Source organism: Poecilia latipinna, unplaced genomic scaffold (genome assembly GCF_001443285.1).
Source record: "Poecilia latipinna isolate Pla-1442-1.1 unplaced genomic scaffold, P_latipinna-1.0 Scaffold2055, whole genome shotgun sequence".
In the NCBI taxonomy this organism is placed as follows: domain Eukaryota; kingdom Metazoa; phylum Chordata; class Actinopteri; order Cyprinodontiformes; family Poeciliidae; genus Poecilia; species Poecilia latipinna.
Window position 1 is genome coordinate 26,462 of NW_015114671.1, and position 23,070 is coordinate 49,531.

The 23,070-nt window shown below is 40.2% G+C and overlaps 3 protein-coding genes and 1 long non-coding RNA gene across 7 annotated transcripts in view; 1 reads left to right on the plus strand and 3 right to left on the minus strand.

The window, feature by feature from the left end:
• The window catches only part of LOC106935982 (zinc finger and BTB domain-containing protein 44-like), a 26,017-nt gene extending 21,612 nt beyond the window's left edge, over nt 1–4,405 (minus strand). The window contains exon 1 of one of the 2 annotated variants that reach the window (XM_015016735.1): nt 3,263–4,405. In XM_015016735.1, the coding sequence (XP_014872221.1) occupies nt 3,263–4,337 (1,075 nt within the window). In that variant the 5' untranslated portion in view covers nt 4,338–4,405. The remainder of the gene's footprint in view (nt 1–3,262) is intronic. The other variant, XM_015016736.1, reaches the window with a different exon arrangement.
• Nucleotides 4,406–5,020: 615 nt separating this feature from the next.
• On the minus strand, nt 5,021–8,413 carry LOC106935984 (zinc finger and BTB domain-containing protein 44-like). The gene is made up of 2 exons (XM_015016737.1): nt 7,271–8,413; nt 5,021–5,409 (listed from the first exon to the last, which is right to left on the minus strand). Exons 1-2 carry the CDS (start codon nt 8,343–8,345, stop codon nt 5,372–5,374), a joined length of 1,113 nt encoding a protein of 370 aa, XP_014872223.1. The 5' UTR covers nt 8,346–8,413; the 3' UTR covers nt 5,021–5,371.
• Nucleotides 8,414–13,052: 4,639 nt separating this feature from the next.
• Nucleotides 13,053–16,954, plus strand: LOC106935981 (uncharacterized). Its single transcript, XR_001422028.1, has 2 exons — nt 13,053–16,796; nt 16,833–16,954. It is a non-coding gene; the product is annotated as an uncharacterized LOC106935981 (long non-coding RNA).
• The window catches only part of snx19b (sorting nexin 19b), an 82,709-nt gene continuing 73,636 nt past the window's right edge, over nt 13,998–23,070 (minus strand). For all 3 annotated transcript variants that reach the window (XM_015016733.1, XM_015016734.1, XM_015016732.1), the window contains 3 exons: nt 22,077–22,261; nt 19,304–19,391; nt 13,998–17,344 (listed from right to left, as the gene is read on the minus strand). In XM_015016733.1, the coding sequence (XP_014872219.1) occupies nt 17,221–17,344; nt 19,304–19,391; nt 22,077–22,261 (397 nt within the window). In that variant the 3' untranslated portion in view covers nt 13,998–17,220. The remainder of the gene's footprint in view (nt 17,345–19,303; nt 19,392–22,076; nt 22,262–23,070) is intronic.

Genomic DNA, 23,070 nt, shown 5'->3' on the forward strand with positions numbered 1-23,070 from the left:
TCTTATACCGTCTTAAGACGGGTGGGAGTCAACTTAAAGGGACTTTACCGTCACCTACTTGTGAAGGACATTGCATCCGATTTCCCATTTCACTTCTCATAACTTCAATGAAAAAGAATCACATAAAGTTTAAATACCAGAATCTTGTTTGTTTTACAACTTTAATTATCTAAACTTTGCTAGTACATATTAATTACATTCCATACATTGTAGAATTTCTTAGCTAATGTATAATTACTGTAAAGGCATATATGTATACAATATTAGTTTTTAAATAAAACCAAATATATGTAAATGCATAAAACTCTGCCATGAATCATGTCTGTGAATGTAGAGGGGGTAATATCAGATGAGCTTAGCTTAGATTGGTCTATGCCTTTACGGGGCATCCCTTATGCCTTATAAAGGTCTATGCCTTTATAAGGCATAGACCTTTATTTGCCTTATAAAGGCATATAAAGGCCTTTATATGCATATAAAGGCCTTTATATGCCTTTATATAAAAGGCATATATAAAAGGAGAAAATGATTATTTTCCCCTAATCATTTAGGGGAAAATAATTCCAGTTTCAATCATTATGACAATACAGACAATCCTTGTAAATTTTGCTGGGACCGTTTGATAAAAGTGTGGAGGGTAGGAAACTCCGGAAGCAGAGTAACAGAGTCTGATTATAACAGTCGCCTCCGAAGTTTTTGCCCCTGGGGACAAAACTGGCAAATTATAAACTACTGGCAGGTCACAAAATTAATTAAATTAAAAATGCAAAAATTAGGTTTTTAGGTTTTTTTTTATTTTTATTTTTTAGTTTTACAAAAAAAAAAAAATTATGAAATCTCTATAACATTAAAGATTCAAAACATAAAAAGGATTTGGACCTAAAAAGAAAAAGACTTTTTACTATTCTACACCTGTGGTCAAGGGCCAAAGAAAATCATTTTGAGAGCCACAAATGGCCCCTTGGCCACACTTTGGACACCCCAGGATACAGCATGTACCGGTACTATAATAGTCACTGCAACACCTTCATCATCAACATGAATGTCTATTCTGGATTTTAAATGCTACATCTAAACTATTCTTCCCCCAGGAATGGATTGATAAAAACCTACAGCTTCAATAAAGGTCATAGCTTTAATTGGGTACTCATCCACAGGGTCAAAATTACACAAAAAGGCTCAAATAGATGAATGTTTAGGATTTCGGTCATGTTAAGGTTAAGGTTCTCATTATTACATCGTGCTTGACAGTTCAAATATGAACTGACTATTTTTAAAATGTAAAGCATACGTTGATACCTACCAATACTATAGCTGCTTATCCGCCGTAGTGGAGCCTTGTTTACTATCCTGTGCATGCACGCTAGTCTTCTCTGTGCGGGAGGGGCTGTGGAGGGAGGGCTGCGTGACGCAGCAGAGAGCAAGAGGGTGGGGCTTGTTCAAATTTTCAGGCCAAGTCCACGGTTTTGAAAAAGTTACATACAGCAGCTTTAAGAGCCAAATTGAGTTCATTGTGACTGTAACGAGCCACACAACAATTTTATACCACATTACTTGCTGAAACTGTTATTTTGTTAGTCCCTAAGGCTTTAGTGGGACACCAGACAGTGTTTAATTTTTACAAGTGTCTTTAGGTTTGGTTTGTACTCTGCGATGGGTACTTGAACTAACTTCTTCAAGTGTCAGTGAAACAAGTCAATCATTAGTCGTGTTTAGTGTAGTAAAAAGTCATCCACAGCTGTACAGAAAACTTTTGAGCCCCCTCTGTCAAACGGGAGGATGTGGAAGTGTCTCACGCAGAACATTTTTGAAGCATGTACTAAGACAACTTACTCACATGGTTCAATTTGTATCTATTTGCGGTAGTGACCTCTAATGTTTGCATATTTTACACTAACACCCCAAGATCATCACTGACCCTCATTAAAAACTTCCTGGATTCACATCTGCTCAACATTGTTAAGGAGGCATTTAATACAAACATTAATATTCAGGCATTAATACCTTTAAATATTTTGAATATGATGCACTAAATTAAACCTCACTCAGAGGTTAAACAAGTGTCTGACGCACAACAGTCGCAGAGGAGTCTCATTTTTTCAGATCTTTCTCACTTTTGTGCTGTTTTTTTCTGTCGTTGAAAAATTGCTCCATATCTCAAATCCATAAACCTGCCACTCTGCCCGTCACCACAATGCACACAGCATTCATTGTGTTCATGTGATCAGAATCAGTTTGCTTTTCCGCTTTGCTGCTTATTATTTGCACAGCAGCTTTTTCTGCTTCAGTCCCACCTCTGTGCCACAATCCTCTAAGCTTGGATGCGGCACAAAGTGCACCGACGTGAAATACAGAGACCTGTTGAGGAGGTACCAACAGCTGCTACCATGTAAGCAGATTTTATTCCCAAATGATTCAGCTTCCATCTGTCACCTAAAGTCTTTCCTCCTAGGCCAAAAAGTACTGCAGACTTGTAGCGTTACCTTAACAGAATTTCACATCCTGGACATTACACGGCTTTCGTCAGTGCTTTCTTCAATGAGAGTGGGAAATTTCAGTATCAAAAAGCCCCCCTGGGCTATGATATCATTTGGAAATAAGAACCAACTACTTTTTACCTTAAATGTGTTGTTAACTCCGCTGTCCTCGAAAGGTTGGGGACAAGCTACTTTAAATCATATTTGGGATTGTCTGTATTTTATGTGTGAAGACTCCATGCTCCATGTTGATTTGGGATGGGTGGTTTTTGTTTGCTTGCTTTTGTTTACACAAAGTTCTGAAAATCAATCAAATAAAATGGGGGGAAAAAAGAAATTTGGAGTCCAACAAACAGAGGAGGCATCACAACATGCCTCCTCTGTTGACCCTTTATCAACATTTTCACCAGTGTTGCTGAGAGAAGTAGCTCAACAAATGAGCAGTTGTACCAGGTGTTTGCTAATTGCTGCTGGCTAGTCTGCAGGAGCTGAGTGGGGGAGTAACAGGGGAGGGGTGCTCTGTGAAGCAGAAACTAGGAAGCTTGGAAACTGCAGCTCAGAGGAGAAGCTGCGTTTTGAAGGTGGAGCTAGATCAATCCAGGTGTTTTACACAGCTGAATGGTTGCTAAGGAGACTAAAAGATTTCTCAAACATGCATGAAAGAATCAAACCGACACTCCAAGTATGTTTTTGATGATGGGATAACAAAACATGCTGTAAAGCTCAAAAAAGTTAATTACATAATACTGCCCTTTTGGAGGAGTTTCTAGGTACTAGAAGCCCACCTATAGAAGAGGACTGTGGACTGATAAGAAGCTCTTCCTGGACCTGCTCGCTCCCCGGCACTGTCTGCTGGTCGCTCATGGAGCTCTGAGAGGCGCTGACTGGTTGGGACGATGCCTCCTGAACCTCCTCATCACTGAGTCGCTCTACCTTCACCCTCACGTCCTCCTCCTCTGTAGCAACCGGCGATGACACCACCTTGGAGCTCTCGCACGTCAGGAAGTCGCTGAGCCGGCGGGCAACCACGCCCTCTGAGGTCCCGGGGGCACCTGCCTCCAAACAGCGGGGGCTCTCCGTCAGCTTAGATTTGTCTGAGTGAAACCTCCGGTCAATGCCGAAGGGGAACGTCCAGGGAAAAGCCAGGGAAGACTCTATCGGCTGGGCTGGGCCATCCGAAAACGAGGGTGACGGGTTGGGGATCTGAGGGGAGGTGGTGACCATCTGTGTAGTGCATTTGAGAGGGCTCTCTGGCGATGCCATTGTCACAAAACTTTTCCGTTTTCGTCGGGATTCCCGGCAGATGGGAACATTCCTCTCCATCACGCTGCAGTCAGACGACACGGGGGACACACTGCCATCCAGCGGCGTCAGGGTACAGTGTGACGAAGCGCTCTCAGGTGCCGCTTCGTGTGCCTTATCCACCGCCATGTTGCTGCTGCTGCTGCTGTTGTTGTTGTTCGTTGGGCTCCACAGGATGCTGGACTTCATGAACTCGGAACATGTGCTAGCCACGGCAAACATCTGCATGTAGCTGGCTGCTGCCAGGACGTCGATGATGTTCTCTGTGCTGATGGAAAGGGTGGAGGTGTAGGCATATTCCAGAAGGGGAGCGAAGCCACTAATCGTCACGTGATGGAGGTCCAACACAAACTTTTCCTCGTCTTCTGGCCGGCCCACAAGCTTGGAGCGGAAGAATTCACTGCAGCATGCCAAGACCACCTTGTGTGCTAGAAAGAGCTTGTCCTGGACCCGGATGGTGACATCACAGAGGTGACCCTCGTTGCGCAAGGCGTTCAGCTTGTCAAGCATCTCCTGGCTGTGGGAGGTTGAGCTGTGGGTGAAGGTTTTCACCCCCATGGTGAAGTCCTCCTTACTGTATAAAGAAAATCTGTCCTGCAACCAAACAGCAAAAACATATCACTTTAGAATGCAAAATGCAAGGAGTCTCGGATCCATCTTTATTTAAAACATATCCTGAAATCAAATGCATTTATAGAAAGGCTTCACCAACTAAAATTTTACACTTTTTAACCCCTTAACCTGCACCGGAACGCCGGTGTGCGGTTTTTCCACTGTATTTTCCAGGGATGAGATTTAAGGGTTTAAACTCTGTCGATGTCCATTATGATGCTTTTATTGGGCAGCCTGCAGCACCCCCCTTCCCCTCCCCTTTTGATTGAAACCACATTCGATCAATAATGTTATTAAATAGGTTTTTCTGAGCNGCCCCTGGGGACAAAACTGGCAAATTATAAACTACTGGCAGGTCACAAAATTAATTAAATTAAAAATGCAAAAATTAGGTTTTTAGGTTGTTTTTTATTTTTATTTTTTAGTTTTACAAAAAAAAAAAAAATTATGAAATCTCTATAACATTAAAGATTCAAAACATAAAAAGGATTTGGACCTAAAAAGAAAAAGACTTTTTACTATTCTACACCTGTGGTCAAGGGCCAAAGAAAATCATTTTGAGAGCCACAAATGGCCCCTTGGCCACACTTTGGACACCCCAGGATACAGCATGTACCGGTACTATAATAGTCACTGCAACACCTTCATCATCAACATGAATGTCTATTCTGGATTTTAAATGCTACATCTAAACTATTCTTCCCCCAGGAATGGATTGATAAAAACCTACAGCTTCAATAAAGGTCATAGCTTTAATTGGGTACTCATCCACAGGGTCAAAATTACACAAAAAGGCTCAAATAGATGAATGTTTAGGATTTCGGTCATGTTAAGGTTAAGGTTCTCATTATTACATCGTGCTTGACAGTTCAAATATGAACTGACTATTTTTAAAATGTAAAGCATACGTTGATACCTACCAATACTATAGCTGCTTATCCGCCGTAGTGGAGCCTTGTTTACTATCCTGTGCATGCACGCTAGTCTTCTCTGTGCGGGAGGGGCTGTGGAGGGAGGGCTGCGTGACGCAGCAGAGAGCAAGAGGGTGGGGCTTGTTCAAATTTTCAGGCCAAGTCCACGGTTTTGAAAAAGTTACATACAGCAGCTTTAAGAGCCAAATTGAGTTCATTGTGACTGTAACGAGCCACACAACAATTTTATACCACATTACTTGCTGAAACTGTTATTTTGTTAGTCCCTAAGGCTTTAGTGGGACACCAGACAGTGTTTAATTTTTACAAGTGTCTTTAGGTTTGGTTTGTACTCTGCGATGGGTACTTGAACTAACTTCTTCAAGTGTCAGTGAAACAAGTCAATCATTAGTCGTGTTTAGTGTAGTAAAAAGTCATCCACAGCTGTACAGAAAACTTTTGAGCCCCCTCTGTCAAACGGGAGGATGTGGAAGTGTCTCACGCAGAACATTTTTGAAGCATGTACTAAGACAACTTACTCACATGGTTCAATTTGTATCTATTTGCGGTAGTGACCTCTAATGTTTGCATATTTTACACTAACACCCCAAGATCATCACTGACCCTCATTAAAAACTTCCTGGATTCACATCTGCTCAACATTGTTAAGGAGGCATTTAATACAAACATTAATATTCAGGCATTAATACCTTTAAATATTTTGAATATGATGCACTAAATTAAACCTCACTCAGAGGTTAAACAAGTGTCTGACGCACAACAGTCGCAGAGGAGTCTCATTTTTTCAGATCTTTCTCACTTTTGTGCTGTTTTTTTCTGTCGTTGAAAAATTGCTCCATATCTCAAATCCATAAACCTGCCACTCTGCCCGTCACCACAATGCACACAGCATTCATTGTGTTCATGTGATCAGAATCAGTTTGCTTTTCCGCTTTGCTGCTTATTATTTGCACAGCAGCTTTTTCTGCTTCAGTCCCACCTCTGTGCCACAATCCTCTAAGCTTGGATGCGGCACAAAGTGCACCGACGTGAAATACAGAGACCTGTTGAGGAGGTACCAACAGCTGCTACCATGTAAGCAGATTTTATTCCCAAATGATTCAGCTTCCATCTGTCACCTAAAGTCTTTCCTCCTAGGCCAAAAAGTACTGCAGACTTGTAGCGTTACCTTAACAGAATTTCACATCCTGGACATTACACGGCTTTCGTCAGTGCTTTCTTCAATGAGAGTGGGAAATTTCAGTATCAAAAAGCCCCCCTGGGCTATGATATCATTTGGAAATAAGAACCAACTACTTTTTACCTTAAATGTGTTGTTAACTCCGCTGTCCTCGAAAGGTTGGGGACAAGCTACTTTAAATCATATTTGGGATTGTCTGTATTTTATGTGTGAAGACTCCATGCTCCATGTTGATTTGGGATGGGTGGTTTTTGTTTGCTTGCTTTTGTTTACACAAAGTTCTGAAAATCAATCAAATAAAATGGGGGGAAAAAAGAAATTTGGAGTCCAACAAACAGAGGAGGCATCACAACATGCCTCCTCTGTTGACCCTTTATCAACATTTTCACCAGTGTTGCTGAGAGAAGTAGCTCAACAAATGAGCAGTTGTACCAGGTGTTTGCTAATTGCTGCTGGCTAGTCTGCAGGAGCTGAGTGGGGGAGTAACAGGGGAGGGGTGCTCTGTGAAGCAGAAACTAGGAAGCTTGGAAACTGCAGCTCAGAGGAGAAGCTGCGTTTTGAAGGTGGAGCTAGATCAATCCAGGTGTTTTACACAGCTGAATGGTTGCTAAGGAGACTAAAAGATTTCTCAAACATGCATGAAAGAATCAAACCGACACTCCAAGTATGTTTTTGATGATGGGATAACAAAACATGCTGTAAAGCTCAAAAAAGTTAATTACATAATACTGCCCTTTTGGAGGAGTTTCTAGGTACTAGAAGCCCACCTATAGAAGAGGACTGTGGACTGATAAGAAGCTCTTCCTGGACCTGCTCGCTCCCCGGCACTGTCTGCTGGTCGCTCATGGAGCTCTGAGAGGCGCTGACTGGTTGGGACGATGCCTCCTGAACCTCCTCATCACTGAGTCGCTCTACCTTCACCCTCACGTCCTCCTCCTCTGTAGCAACCGGCGATGACACCACCTTGGAGCTCTCGCACGTCAGGAAGTCGCTGAGCCGGCGGGCAACCACGCCCTCTGAGGTCCCGGGGGCACCTGCCTCCAAACAGCGGGGGCTCTCCGTCAGCTTAGATTTGTCTGAGTGAAACCTCCGGTCAATGCCGAAGGGGAACGTCCAGGGAAAAGCCAGGGAAGACTCTATCGGCTGGGCTGGGCCATCCGAAAACGAGGGTGACGGGTTGGGGATCTGAGGGGAGGTGGTGACCATCTGTGTAGTGCATTTGAGAGGGCTCTCTGGCGATGCCATTGTCACAAAACTTTTCCGTTTTCGTCGGGATTCCCGGCAGATGGGAACATTCCTCTCCATCACGCTGCAGTCAGACGACACGGGGGACACACTGCCATCCAGCGGCGTCAGGGTACAGTGTGACGAAGCGCTCTCAGGTGCCGCTTCGTGTGCCTTATCCACCGCCATGTTGCTGCTGCTGCTGCTGTTGTTGTTGTTCGTTGGGCTCCACAGGATGCTGGACTTCATGAACTCGGAACATGTGCTAGCCACGGCAAACATCTGCATGTAGCTGGCTGCTGCCAGGACGTCGATGATGTTCTCTGTGCTGATGGAAAGGGTGGAGGTGTAGGCATATTCCAGAAGGGGAGCGAAGCCACTAATCGTCACGTGATGGAGGTCCAACACAAACTTTTCCTCGTCTTCTGGCCGGCCCACAAGCTTGGAGCGGAAGAATTCACTGCAGCATGCCAAGACCACCTTGTGTGCTAGAAAGAGCTTGTCCTGGACCCGGATGGTGACATCACAGAGGTGACCCTCGTTGCGCAAGGCGTTCAGCTTGTCAAGCATCTCCTGGCTGTGGGAGGTTGAGCTGTGGGTGAAGGTTTTCACCCCCATGGTGAAGTCCTCCTTACTGTATAAAGAAAATCTGTCCTGCAACCAAACAGCAAAAACATATCACTTTAGAATGCAAAATGCAAGGAGTCTCGGATCCATCTTTATTTAAAACATATCCTGAAATCAAATGCATTTATAGAAAGGCTTCACCAACTAAAATTTTACACTTTTTAACCCCTTAACCTGCACCGGAACGCCGGTGTGCGGTTTTTCCACTGTATTTTCCAGGGATGAGATTTAAGGGTTTAAACTCTGTCGATGTCCATTATGATGCTTTTATTGGGCAGCCTGCAGCACCCCCCTTCCCCTCCCCTTTTGATTGAAACCACATTCGATCAATAATGTTATTAAATAGGTTTTTCTGAGCCAATAATATCCAGAGAGCGGCTTGAGCTCATTTTGACATGTCTGTATTTTTCTGGAATATTTCTGACTAGTCAAATCGGAAACTAAATCTAAAGTCACCAATGCATAGCCAACACGTGTCCTATCATAAGGATATAAGGCAATTTGGGGTTTGTTTTGACATGAATCCACAAGCTGCATGTGTAACAACGCGTAATGTGTCAGGGCTCTGTGCACTCTCATGTTCCCTTATGCGTAATGGTGTTTACAGGACTTTTTTTTTCACCAACAGGCCATGGAGAGACATCGTCTCTCCATGGCTCTCTGTTGGTGAAAAAACCAACAAACCAGAAACACAAAACTGGATGCGTTTCTTCAGAACTTCACAACTCATGGGAGTGGATGATTATGGCCGTAAGAGTGCAGACGAGTTTTGCATTTGAAAACACTGGAAACTTTTAGTCATCCGCTGCTACAGTCAGGGCGAGGTGGGTAGAGCGTACCGAAGAGCGAGAATGGAGGACCGAGGGAATGGTGGAGTGGGAGGAACGGAGGGTGAGGGGGCGGTTGAGGGGGGTGCTAGCGTATTGTTAGAGTGAGGGAGGAGGAATTGAGGGGGAGGGGTTAGCATACCATTAGAAGGGTGGGGGTTGAAGGAGAGATGAAGCAGGGGCATGGGGGGGCTAGCGTACTGTTGAGTGCTTGGGGGGAGGGGTGGACGGACAGCGTATTGCAAGAAAGAGGTCTGACTGTACGCTAAGCCCCTCTGCCCCCCAGATATGTTATTTTATTTATATAATTATAAGCAATTTCCACTATCAGTAATGTGTCTACCAGAGGATTCCTCTGGCCATTATCTTTCATTAGAGCCTCATTGATGACTGTATGTTGCAGCACTGAGGACTTAGAGTCATTTGAAGTATGTTGTCCAAGAGTGCCATTTGGAGACTCCAAATGGCACTCTTGGACAACACCTGTACATCCTCAAAAATAAACATATCGAAAATGACATTTCTTTTTTGTGCGATTTTGATCAGTCTTGAAATCCACAAGCAGAATACTAAACAGATTTATTGTATTTCCCAGTTCATACATTCAATACTCAATGTGCATTTACAAGAAATAAAAATGAAAAATCTGGGTGAAGCAAAATTTTTCTTTTTTTGTGTTACAAACATAATAACTACAAACTACTTACTGTTAAAGTATTTTTAACTGCAAAAATAGAAAATTTGGCTTGTCTTCTTCATAAAGAACCAAGCTTTTGCATGTGCTCCAAATTGTTCAAGAACAGCAGCTGATTTAATTTGGGTATGCCATTTCAAGCGTGTTTGGTGATTTAGGGGGTGAGGGTTAAGGGGTTAAACTACTATAAAACTTGTAATACAGTGCCGAATATACACTAATTTTCATCCGGGTGTTGCAAATAACTTAATAGTGTCAGAACTGCGTGTTGGCGCCGCACATTCATAATATATTCCAATGCGTTTTCAGATGTTGATAAACTGCCACTGCAGACCATCGTGGTTCTTCCTGCAGCCTCTGAGTTGTAGGATGTCTCATCAGTGTCCGTCTTCCTGCCAGTCAGTGTTTACCTTCAGGATGTCCAGAGACCTTCACCTTTCTGGAGCAGGAATCACATGAGCCCAATATGCTGATGAAACATTTCTAATTAAAAAAAATGTGTCTGATGTTCTTACAGAGTTGAAGTGCATTAACAATCTGTTGTTTTTAACTTGTCAATACGTTTAATTATGATTCATCTGATGTTCAAGTTATACTGAGAACAAATAAAGCTGTATTCATTCTAATCTGACTGGTTCTAGTTTTAATCAAACATTCATGTTTTCACATTTTGGTCACTATTAATTAGTATGCCATTATTAAATCATTTTTAAACCTGTTCTGCCCTTTGACTACGAAAACCATCCCCTATAACTGCCTGTGGTTCACTTCCTGCTCTCAGTTCTGACTTTCCAAGAACTGAGGCTCACCAAGCCAACTATGGTAAAACTTTATTTGACAGGTTGCAAATAAGACTGACATAACACCTGTTATGAACATGAATAAGTCTTCATGAATATTTTTATATTCATATATTCAGCTGGAGACTGTTATTCAGTAAATCATGACACTTTTAATACAAAGTTGACATTATTCAAAATGCCGTTGTTATGACAACTTGACATAAACCAAGAAATCATGATCTGACATAAATTTGTTATAAAAGTATTACTGATTACACTTTAAAAATGATGTAGCTTTAAGTTATTAAAGCTAAAGTTTAATCAGTAATACTGATACCGGCCAACCTGTCAAATAAAGTGTTACCCTGACTACTGGCTGCTGTCTGTTTCTGTACCATGTCCTGAAATCTACACCAATCTCCTAACCTGTAATCTGGAACAGATGACAGAAGTTAGTGAAATTCAGCTTGGTAAGGTCATTTCAATTAGTGACAGCTCACATTGCAGTACATGTCCCAACAGTCTCCATAAATATGAATAGCTTTCTTATGGAGTTGTTTTCAAAACATGAGCAGTCATTGAAATTATGACCGCAAGCGAAAATTATATAATGGAGAAATAAAAGCTTGTAGTAGCTTTTAAATGCAGCGGGAATAATGTGCAGCCTATTCTGAAGGTAAACATGAAACCAAATTCAGTCAAATCTGTTCTCACTCTACAGAAATTGAGGAAAAGTGAATAATAGGCTGTTCAGAACATCACTGTCAGCTTTTTTTCTTGTTTACACTGAAACTTTGCTTAAATATTCAGCATTCCTGTGAGTCACCAAAGCAATAATTGGTTGCATAATCACCATTTCTGAGAACTGCTTCACATCTGTGTTGCATGAAGTGACCAACTTCTAGCACCTGTCATCAGGTTTTCCAGCCTGGAGCGACTGGACCACTTCTTTGAAAACGAGCTTTTTGGTGAGATGGAAGAAAGTATGAAAAATTCAAAACAGCAGCCAGTTTTGAACCCAAACCTGCAGCTGCCTGGTCGGCTGACTTCGATTACATCACAAAAACCTTGCATTACTGTTGATTCAAGCAAGATAATAGCAAGATAATTCACAAAAAAAAATCATTAACTCGTTTATTTCATCAGGTTTTTGGTGCTCTGCAGTTGGGGAAGGATTTTTGTTCTTGCTTTTTTTATTTTATTTTTTTTACAGCCAGGATGCAGCTGATTAGCATCTCAAAAGCTTAAATGACGCCTGAACTCTGACCACAAATACCAGAGGAGTTAAAAGTGCTTTATAGATGCACAGAGAGAAGGCAAAATTTTAAACCTTCTCTTAAACGGATAACGACAACTCCAACTCGAATGGCTTTCTACGCAGATGGCCAGACAGAAAGTCTGGCCAGATAAATGACTGTTTTGCTTAGTGCAGCAAAAGCAGATGAGGTGGATTAGCAGAACTGCTACAACTGATGATGCCATCAAGGACTTGTTGCTGTGGAAAATCACCTCTGCTGCCTGGTTAGCATGTGATGACAGTTCTCATACTGTAAGTCTTCAGTCAGAGGTCTCTTCAGATTGGTTGCAAAACTGACTGCTACTGAACTTCCTTCCTGTCCACAGCATCACCATCTATACTTGGGTGAGTTACAACAAGATTTATATTCCTCTGGATAAGAATAAAGTATTTTTTAAACTGAAGAAATGTTTGCTATAGTGGATCATCTTCTGACTGTAGTCATAATGTCTGGAAGTAACTCTCCTGATAATATCTGTTGATTAGAAGGTATGGAAAAAAACATTTAGCATGATTTACACAGCATGTACTCTAAAAGTTAAATCATAAAGGGAAATCTGCCAAATTGTAGTTGTATTGAGAATATCTTCAATAAGATTTTGTCTTAGTGGTAAGGAGATTGCAGTAGGGGTTCAAACCATGTCCATGTTTAGCCACACTTCTTCATTCCTGTGTTCTAGTCCTATACTTATCCTGAGTTTTGATATCAATCTCGGACTTAAGAGGATTTCTCAACAATGCATATTTGGCCTCCAACCTCCTCCAATCTCTTGTGTCGTATTCCAGGACTGGAGGTTCAAGGGAAAGATTCTGCTTCTCTTCTGCTTTGAGATCAGCATTCACACACACTTTTGTTGATGTTTCAATTCAAAACCCCAAATCTGCAAATTGTACCAAATTAAGATAAAACTGATGGATGACATCAGCTTTTTCATGTACACAAAAAAGTAAAAAATCATAATGCAGACATCATATTTGACCTTAAAGAGACTGGGCATATTTCTGAAACACATCAGATAGTGAAAACCTGCCTGAAAGTCAGATCTATTAAAACCTTGTAAAACATTCCCCATGCGCTCCACGAGCCGGGACAATAACACATGCAAACAAAAGCTCAAGATTTAATAACTCAACTTTATTATGCAGACACCAGAAAATGTTTACACATCCACTAATTGTAGAGCAGAGAAACACAAGAAATGGAATCCAAAGAAGTGGCCAACATGTCAGGAGTCAGCAGGACAGCGGCCCTGTAGCGTCTCTATAGCTGTTTAGTTTCTCATAATCAGTTATAACATTACAGAATCCCCTGACTGTACAAGCAAACTGTACTTTACTGATCTCTTGTAAAGTACAGTGGCAAATAATGAACTTTATAGGTCTAACTAAGGTGTGAGTGTTCCCAGGATCGAGCAAAAACTAGATTTATGATGTTGTGAATCGAAACCCCCCCCCCCCCCCAAAAAAAAAAAAAAAAAAACTATTACTATTTTTATGTGGAACATTATAAATTTAATTTGGCAAGCAACTGCTCCTGTTACTGGCTTTAAGAAAGATATTAAGAAATGCACTGAATGTCTACAAACCTAGTGCCTTACACCAAATGCAGGCACGTGCAGAATGGGGTGGGGGGCTGCCGGAGGGAAATGGTGGGAAAAACCCGTCTTCTCCTTCAAACACAGAAATGCTTCGGCTCCAGAGAAAACTTCTGACTTTAACTTTACCAGGCGGCCCGTGCTGGACTAGATGCAGCCAGAGTTGGCCCCACCGCTGTGGATCAGAACCAGATAAACGGTACCACGACACACCTCAAAGCCCCAGTACCACCTGCTGACTGTTCGCTTTCTGCTGCACCTTAACATAACGTGACAACCAGGCGGTTCACACTGCTGCTGACAAATTGGATAAAATTCACCCCATAAAGCCTGAACAAACAAAATGGCCTCTGTTCTTCCTACTAAGAAAGTCAACATCACTGTTTAAATATTGATTTAGTGAAGTCTGCGAGAAGGGGGCCAGGGTAATTGGCTGAGCTTAAAATCATGTGATGTATTTCTGAACAAACCCAGCTCAAACACAAAGATTACAGATAGCATCAGATTGTAGTCATGGTAACATAATCAAACTATCAAGAAGATTCTTTGCACTTTTACAAAGTAAACTTCCTAATTAAATTCTAAATGTGCAATTATTTTTTAATCTCTGTTGAAGCCATTAAATAAAATTGAATACATTGTCATACTCAATAAACAAACGGTAAAGATTTAGATATATGGTTTGTGTTACAATACAAGCATTTATAGGGCCCTAGACCTTTAAGATTTTTTAGGCTGACCTATGAAGACACTGTTACAGTAATTGACTAAACTTAAATACATGGATGTTTCTCAAGATTCTGCTAAATGCTAAATCTAAAGACAATAATTTATTTGTCAACCTTACAAATCTGGATCTTGCAGAATTATGTACAGTTAATCCCTCTGAGCTTTTTCAGTGTCTGCAGCCAAGTTGCTATGGATGTTAAACAGCCAGATATGATTAAGGTTTATTTTGTAAATGGTCTGTTTAAAAACTACAGTATCAGATCAACACAGCCCTCCAGCTCTGTCAGCAGCAGAAAATTATACCTATTGGGGAAAACATAGACTACATTTGCTTTGCATTGCTCCCGCATGATGACAATGATACAGTATGATCCGATTAAATATTAGATTTTACCCTAATATGGGTTGTTGTTATGATGTATGATGTTTTAAGATCTTGTTCAATGTGCCCTTTCTATCTTTGAGCCCTTGGCCTTCCAAAGGTCTCTGCACGGCCCTGACCAAATGAGTGACAGTCTGCAATATGTACATTATGCTATACAGCAAATACAACTTTCACTGGCCATGCAATGGTAATTCATTGTTTATTAATGTATTATAGGAAATCAGAATTAAAAGATGCATTCTTTTATTTTATTTCATTTTAATTTTTATCCAATTTTGAACAAATCTTCATAAAATATGGTTGCCAAATAAATTCACATGCATCCTGTAAGCTTTCATCTGGTAACAGGATGAAACTGACCCTTCCCTCACATACAACTGCCTAACACAGCCCAGATATTTTTATAAAGTGGGGTTTTGTTGAGAGGTTACACGGAGTCAACATCTCACTTGAAGCAGAGAATCCTCCTAAGGTCCAACAGCTAACCATGCTAGATCTAAACCAAAGCAGATTTCTACGATCCTAAAACTGTGACAATGTTGTAGCAGTTCATGCAATGAAGTTTAAAAACATCTTAACCACTGTCAGACTTGCATTAAACCACTAATAACCTCAGAGTTCATTGTTTAGTAGAAAAAAGAAAACATAATCCATAATGACTTTACCATGCAAAACATGGACCGTGAAATGGATGCTACAACAATGTAGTGTAAATGTTTTACACTAGAATTGGTTTAGGACAGTAGAAATGGGCTTTCTTCTTGGCCCTACTCTGCTGTTAGCTTATTAGTTAAAAGTAATCTAGATTTATATAAAATAAAAATACCAAAAGAGAAATCCACAACTGTCAGGCACTGGTTGCTTAGAACCTTTTTTTTTTTGGCTTTTTACCTAAAAACAAATTAGTGAATTTTGTATGTATTTATTTATTGTCAAGCTAACAAAGAAGATAAATCTAAACTAAATTGTCAGAAAGAGTTTATGTGTTAGCATTGTCACATCTTATGGACGAAAGTCAAGACTAGCTTAGTTTATATACAGCATCAAATAAACAGGTTCATGAATACACTGAATAATAATAATTATAAAGAAAAAATTGAATTAAAGGCAAAATGAAGACAACTTAATGAGTGCAGAACACCAGAATGATATTCGATCTGTAACATCTATCATTAGCTCATGACGCTTTGGAGGAAGAAAACGAGCTGCTGACTCACTGAAGTTCCACCTGTCTCTAACGGACACACATAATAATAGTAATCATGTGTGTTGTAACAAACATAATTATATTATTTGGAGAAAAAACTTTCTGTACTTTGTCACTCATAAATGCCATCAACTGCTAAGGCAATCATTTCAAAGTGCAAAACATTCAACTGTATTAATAAGGTTGCAGCAAGATCCTTAAGGGAATAGATTGGATCTTCTGAAGTTTTTTTCTGAAACATCTTCCATCACCTGTAGTAGAAAGACGACATATTGTAGTCACTTTGTATAGACTGCTGATTGCAGCCATTTAAAATTACTGAAAAATTGAAAATGTTTCTGTCCATGCAACTATAAAGCAGCAGATGTACACCATGCACATATCTTTAATAAGGGGCCATTCAGTTTTTCAGTTGAACAATGTTACAGCAGTCTGCAACATTGACTGCTGTCAATCTTACTGTGGGCCCTGTCCACAGTAACCCAAATATTTAGCAACGCAGAGCCTAAGTACTGCTTCAGCAATGCTAGGAATCTTTTTCCATTTTTCTTGTTCTATTTTATGTATATACTGTAGACATTACCACCACATGCTGGTAAACCAAAGGGTTCACAGACTTTATCAGAATCTAACAGACCATGTACCGTACATTCAGCTTTCTTTAAAAAAAGAAAAGATGGCAGTTAAACATGTTGCAAAGGCTGTTGATCTGGACCAATACAGCCAGCATGACTCAACAGATGGAAATGTTGCGTAGTATCACAGGTATCTTTTCACCTGACAAAACAATGACAAACTCATCAATGGGCAATTGTAGAACTGTGAATCTACTACTACAGCGTTGTGTTTCAGTTCATATCCAATTTGTGTTAAATATGTAACTTAGAGTGCTGTCGTCCAGATGTGAGCCTTCCACCATGCTAAGGGTGGTGATCAAGCATCTGAAGACAGTTTAGTTAAAGTTGGCAAATTACCCAGGCAGGAAGAGGCCAGATTTGGAGATGGGTGAGGTTTTACCACATGTTCGGATCAGAACAAAAGATACGCTGGTCTCTGGGATCAAACACAAACCGGGTGTGGTTTACAATAAACAGCAGATTGAAATTCAACATGCATGTAACACTGTTAAGTAACTTCAGTAACTAATGTAACTATGTTACCTTAGCAGGTCACCAAAGTGATCCAAGGAGTTTAAAATGTGCACAGAAGAAGGTAAACATAATCAGAAACAACAACCGTCACACTCATGACCCGACATTATTGGAACAGGAACATTCCCCTCGCTTTTCACCACCAGATCAGTTAGGCTGAAGGAAAGAAAAATAATCGAGCTGCATTTGAGTTCTCTTCTCAAGCCAGCATCTTTTCTGGGTTCTTAGCGAGAGTCTGCAGGAGGCTTCTCTGGAAATCTTCCTCTGGTAATTCAGGAACCAGGAAGTCCAACAGAAGGTCAAATATACAGTAGACCAGGTGTCTGCAGAAACAAAACACAACTCATCACCATCCTATTTTCAGGAACTGTTTCCATTACAAATGTGATCAAATTTGGGTCAATATTCTGCTAATGTCTAAAAAACACAATTTCACAATTGTAGTGGTTCTATAAAAAAAATTAATTAAATAAAAATCACACAAATAAGCTTGTTCATGAAATGAGTCAGTAGAAAGCAGAGCAGATGTAAACAGTAACATCATCATTCAGCCATTAGCAACCGTTGGAGCAACAAGCCCCTTAAATGGAGAGGCTACATATGCAGCGTTTTGGGAAAATTGTAGTTGATTTTACAGAAGAGCTATGAATTCAACATGTTGGAATGACCAACAACTTCCTGTCATCCTCATTGTTTGCACAAAAAAAGTGTTTTCATTGCAGTTTTGCGAAATACATGCATTTTGATTCGACCGAAAAACCACCTCATCCAAACTATAGACTTTTTATCAAAAAATTAGTTTTTCAAATTGCCGTGTTTAAATTTTCATATTGGTGCATCTCTACAAGACAAGTTTGTCAAGTTTTTATTGTATTAATACAAAAATTAAACTATGTTTCAGTCAGGTTCTGGGTTGTTTTGGGTTTTGGATTTATTGAGTCTAGTTTTTATTATTATTATTATTATTATAGTAAAATAACATAATAATAATAAATATTATTATTATTATTAGATTACATCAGCCTCATTTCTGTTTTACCTTAGTTCAGTTCTTAGTGATTCTAGTTTATGTTTATTTCATGTCTATTTATTCTGTGTTACTCTTAGATTCATGTTCTTAGTTCCCTTTATTAGCTACAACCTGTTAGCTAATCAGCTCAGGTCTTTTGTTCCAGCATCACCCTCAGTGTTTAACCCTTCTCCTGCTGTCACTTCTTCTTGCTGGGTCCTCTTGTTTAACCCTCGAGGCATGGGGTGGAAGACCCATGATCTATTACATATAACCACAATTCCAATGAAGTAGAGACATATAAGATATGAATAAAACTGAATATCATGATTTACAAATCCTTTTCAACCTATTTTCTCTTTTAAAAGGTTTTATCATCTGGATCAGGGACTGCAGGCAGAAATTGACACTTGGAGCTGGAACTTGATACAGTGAATCTCTCTTCTTGTCTACTGTATGGTCCCTGTTTTAAATAATATCATCCATCCATCCATCCATCCATCCATCCATCCATCCATCCATCCATCCATCCATCCATCCATCCATCCATCCATCCATCGCGCCCCCCCAGTGGGGGTTGTGAGGGCTGCTGGTGCTTATCTCCAGTGGTCAACAGGTGAGAGATGGGGTCACCCTGTACAGGTCACCAGTCCATCACAGAGCAATGTAAATTATGTATTCAATTGAAGTCATTACAAAGACAAGCTTTCAAATGGATAAATGTTTTTTTTGTTGTTATTGTTTTGTATTTGTATTGTATTCCAATTTTGTTTTACACAGCATCCCAACTTCATTAGAATTGGGGTTGTAAAATCCCAATAATATTGAAATTTGTGACTGTATTGTGTTTGGGGTTATAGGCAAGTGCTAATACTTGACTGTCCAATTAATGAGGTAATCTGTTTCCCACTGGACATGATTACATCACTACCACTCCTAATACCCATCGGTACAGAAGTCCTGAAAGGACAAAGACTTCATCTGTCCAAACATTCTTTAGAAGAGTTCTGCAATTAAAAATAATGTAGATTAAAATACTTATAAATTGTTTTTTTTTGGTCTTCATGGAACCGTTATTCACCTGAACTATGAAGAAAACTTCTATACTGATGAATAAAAATCTGATCATTTCAGCTTCTACTCAAAAAAGAGAGGATTTTCATAATTATTTTTACAGAATCCATAGTAGTCCTTCTGATAGTGTAAAATAATATGTAAAAGCTAAATGAAACCCCCAAACTGTCATAGCGTAGGGTGTGTTGTGTATGTTTACCTGTTAATGTAAGGGTCTTGAAAAGAATCCAGAGCCGTCTGCCAGCTCAGCCTGTACTTATCAGAACCCAGCATATCTGAGATCAGATCTAAAGACACAAAGACAAGAAGATGCAGTTTGTGATGACCAGGCATGAGGTGGTTTCCCACATCAAGACAAACTAATTATTAAAAATGTCCAAAACTGAGCATTTTCTGTTCCAGCAGTTGAATGTCCTCTAAATGAGATTCCAGACAAAGTGGAAGAGTTAATGAAGTTTTTACTGCCTTCATAAACTAACAAAGCACTGCCTCTCCATCCATCACACTTGTTGCTGCACACTCCTGCTCAGTGAAAGGAAGGCTACTTACAAGACAGTGAAAACAATCTCCTGTTTGAATTACACCATTAGTTTTACTAATCTACGTTTGTTTAAAACTTATCTGGTGAGCTACAACCAGCACTTTGCAGAGTTGGTACCAGAGCAAATCACCTGACTAAATAACCAGCAGACCCACAAGCAGGACAGAGTTCTACACAGTGGGATGCTGCCAGTTCAGGTCCAAACTCTCCACCTAAACTGGCAGGTCGAGCACAGAGAGTGTTAATTATTACAGATTTTTCTTTGCATAAGCCAAATTAACATAATGAAAATAAAAAATAAACATTTTACAGATAACATTATCAGAACTGTAATATCATTACAGATTACTTTAGCAGCAGAAGAAAAACATGTTGTTTTTGCGTTTTACTTCAAAATGTAATATTAAAGCGGCAGTGTTGGGTTTTCCAGGCACATAGTGCCATTTTATAGCACATTCTGGTAAGTATGGTCTTGGAAGTTCTCTATTAAGAAGTGATGACACTGGATCAACAGAATCCACATTTTGTCATTCTACTAATTTATTCAAGTATAAAGATTCTCAGGACTGAGGACGAGCTTGCACAGTGAAAATATGCTTTTAAGCAATACAGTTCTCAAACCCTCCCACAGAACCGGTCTGCACCAGTTTCTGCAGTTTCAGCCACGACTCGTACAGAAAGAAAAACATCTCATATAATTGTCTACTTTCACATCCTCTTTCTGTGAAAACAGAGATCCTTTTCCTAAGTAAGCAGACAGGTCAAGTTTAAAGTTTTTCCACAATAGTATAAGTTTAGTTGTTGTAAAAATCCTAAATATATCAAACATGAAATTTGACTTCGCAATTTGATGCCTTGAAATTGGGCCTTTGTCTCTTTAAAAAGCTCCTATTCTTTCCAACACTCTGCCTTCAGTACATCACCAGAATAATAATTTTCCATGATGTCGTTTACAAATGTTGTCAGAAGCGTTAATATATGAACGGAAGCTCAGCTGGAGACTGAGCTGGATAAAAAGGCAAAGCTTTGTAAGAGCAAGTGTTTAGACAGCCCTACTGGTTGCCATGGGAGACTCAAGGATTCCTCAAACATGCATGAAGGAATCAAAGCAATGCTCCAGCAGAGGTCGCGGTAGACTTTTTTGTTGTCTGTCATTTTGACTGACGGTGTCAAAAAAATTAAATCATATTCTATTTTTACCAGTCAATTTTTAAAAGATACTGACATGGACTATTTAGTTGCACTTGATTTTTATGAGGTTTCATTAATAGTCAACAGGTTGAACAGAGAATTCAGAACCCATCACACATCAATCAAGCAGATTGATTCAGTGACAAAAATCACTGACTACTGTGGCCCCAATAACTATTAAACCTGAAATTAAATGGATATACATATATTATGAGTGCTTCATCTGCTGGGGTGTGAACACAACCTCACAACTTCCTCCTGGTCTGCATCTGGAGGAGAAATCTATGCTAGAGTTTAAGATCAGGCCTAAAAAAATCCAACCCGACTTGGACCGAGCCCATAGACATTCTGTCAGAGCCCTATCCAACCCAATTGATTCACTTTAAGTAGAGGAATTAAACCTGACATTATTTTAATTGAGACTTTACTGCTTGTGTTTTTAGGCCGCCATTAGAGTAAGCTGTCTTACTTCTCCTGTTTGTAGCTGCTGACATCTTCCAGCTCCATTTGGTTGTTTGTTGTAGCCACAGGATGAGTCAGGTGAAAATCACCTGGGATTTAAAGGATCCTATCTCAAGGTGTGTGCATTTAGTTATGCAGCGCGCTGTGCTTGGTAGAGTCTAAGTGACTTCTGCACCTTACTTTCTGTTTTTCCTTAGAAAGATAAACTGTCTATTCATCTATTTAAACAATACCTTGCTTAACACAGCAGAACATTCTCTGTATTTTTCTGTTATTGTAATGTATGAAGGCTTGTTAAATGCCATGTCAGTCAAAGTTTTGATTGAAAGCATTCTGTCCATAGCTTCTCCACCCACTGTCAGCTCCCAGTCAGCAAGATACTTTAGTTCAGTGTCCATGTCAGATATGATATTCAGAAGGATTTTTTTTTATTGGTTGATGTTAGTTACCTTCACAATGTGCTCTGCATGTAAAGTTGAAGATATCTGCACATCTGCACCAAGTAGTCAGGAGTGTGAATTGTAATCTATCAAAATGACAGATGGGCTTCAAATTTTTCCGCCATTTAAAAAAAAAGGGTCTAATAAAATATATTCCATTAACGTGCATACATGTGTAGATATTGTGAAAGCATGGTAACTTTACTCAAGGTTATCATACATTTGCACAATGACTGGCCCTCTGTTGAATTACAGGCTAGTTGACAATGTTTTTTTTAGAGTTCATATAGGAAGGCTAATATGTGATGGCATGTTGGATGATCTCAGGTTCTATATACCTGGCAGAAGTTTCATCAGACCATCTAAGGCTTGCTGCTTGCTGCTGTCTTTCTGCTGCTGGCTGCGATGAGGTGGCGGGGCGGCTGGCAGCGCGCCTCCCGGCCACACTGCCTCCTGGATTACCTGCAGGTACACCACCCAGTACTTGGTGCACGTCAGGTTGGCTACACTCACGTCAAGCCATCTGAAACACACAGAAACAGCACAACAGTGCTTTGTAGTTAACACTGACTGGTTCAGCCATTGGCTAGACCCAACGGTGGGCTGAGGAGAAGTTCCACTCCCAGTGAAACAATTTCAGGCAATCCCATTATACACAGAGCTGTCTGTCATGTTAGGGTAGAATGACTCTGAAACCTGTTGAGCCAACCTGGATTTAGAAGTTCAATATTATGCCTGCCCGGACCAATACTCAGTGTTCCAGTGAGCTGGTAGTTTTACACGTAAGCTGCATTCCCACGGAGATTGGAAGCTATGAAGTACCAGAGGAGCAGCCCTGGCACAGCCTTGTACAGGAAGTGGTCTCAGACTGAGCCCATTTCCCAAACGTCTTAAACACAGCAGCTGAATTTAACATCTTATGATGAGTAAAGTAATAGGTCATTAGTTGCTGGAGGTTTTGACCTGGCCTTCTTCCTGCTGGGATTTACCATGTGAACAGTAGAAATAGCCAACATGCTGTCCAGACTTCAAAGAAGTTATGAAAAGAAAACATCTCTGAACAGCTCAAACAAGTCCTCACAGAACTATATTCCAGATTTCTAACATACTGTGTTTGGCAAAAGAATTCATACTCCTCGACTTTCTCCACATTTTATGATTAAGCAACAACTGACATGCTTCATTCAGATTTTAAGAGGATCTGAATGAAATAAAATGTCATGGTTTAGTACTTTTTCAGTTGTCTTCAACAAAGAGAAAAAATAAAAAGTGATCTCTATAAAACTGGCTGGAGAGTTGGTTTCCTCATTTAGCATATGCTCAGTGGAATAT

Excerpts from the sequence above, each read along its gene's own strand:
- LOC106935984 (XM_015016737.1), bottom strand. The coding sequence starts at position 8,345 with ATGGGGGTGAAAACCTTCACCCACAGCTCAACCTCCCACAGCCAGGAG. Across the intron at positions 5,410-7,270 it reads TCCACAGTCCTCTTCTATAG|CCCTCCCTCCACAGCCCCTC; the intron begins GTGGGCTTCTAG and ends TGCGTCACGCAG.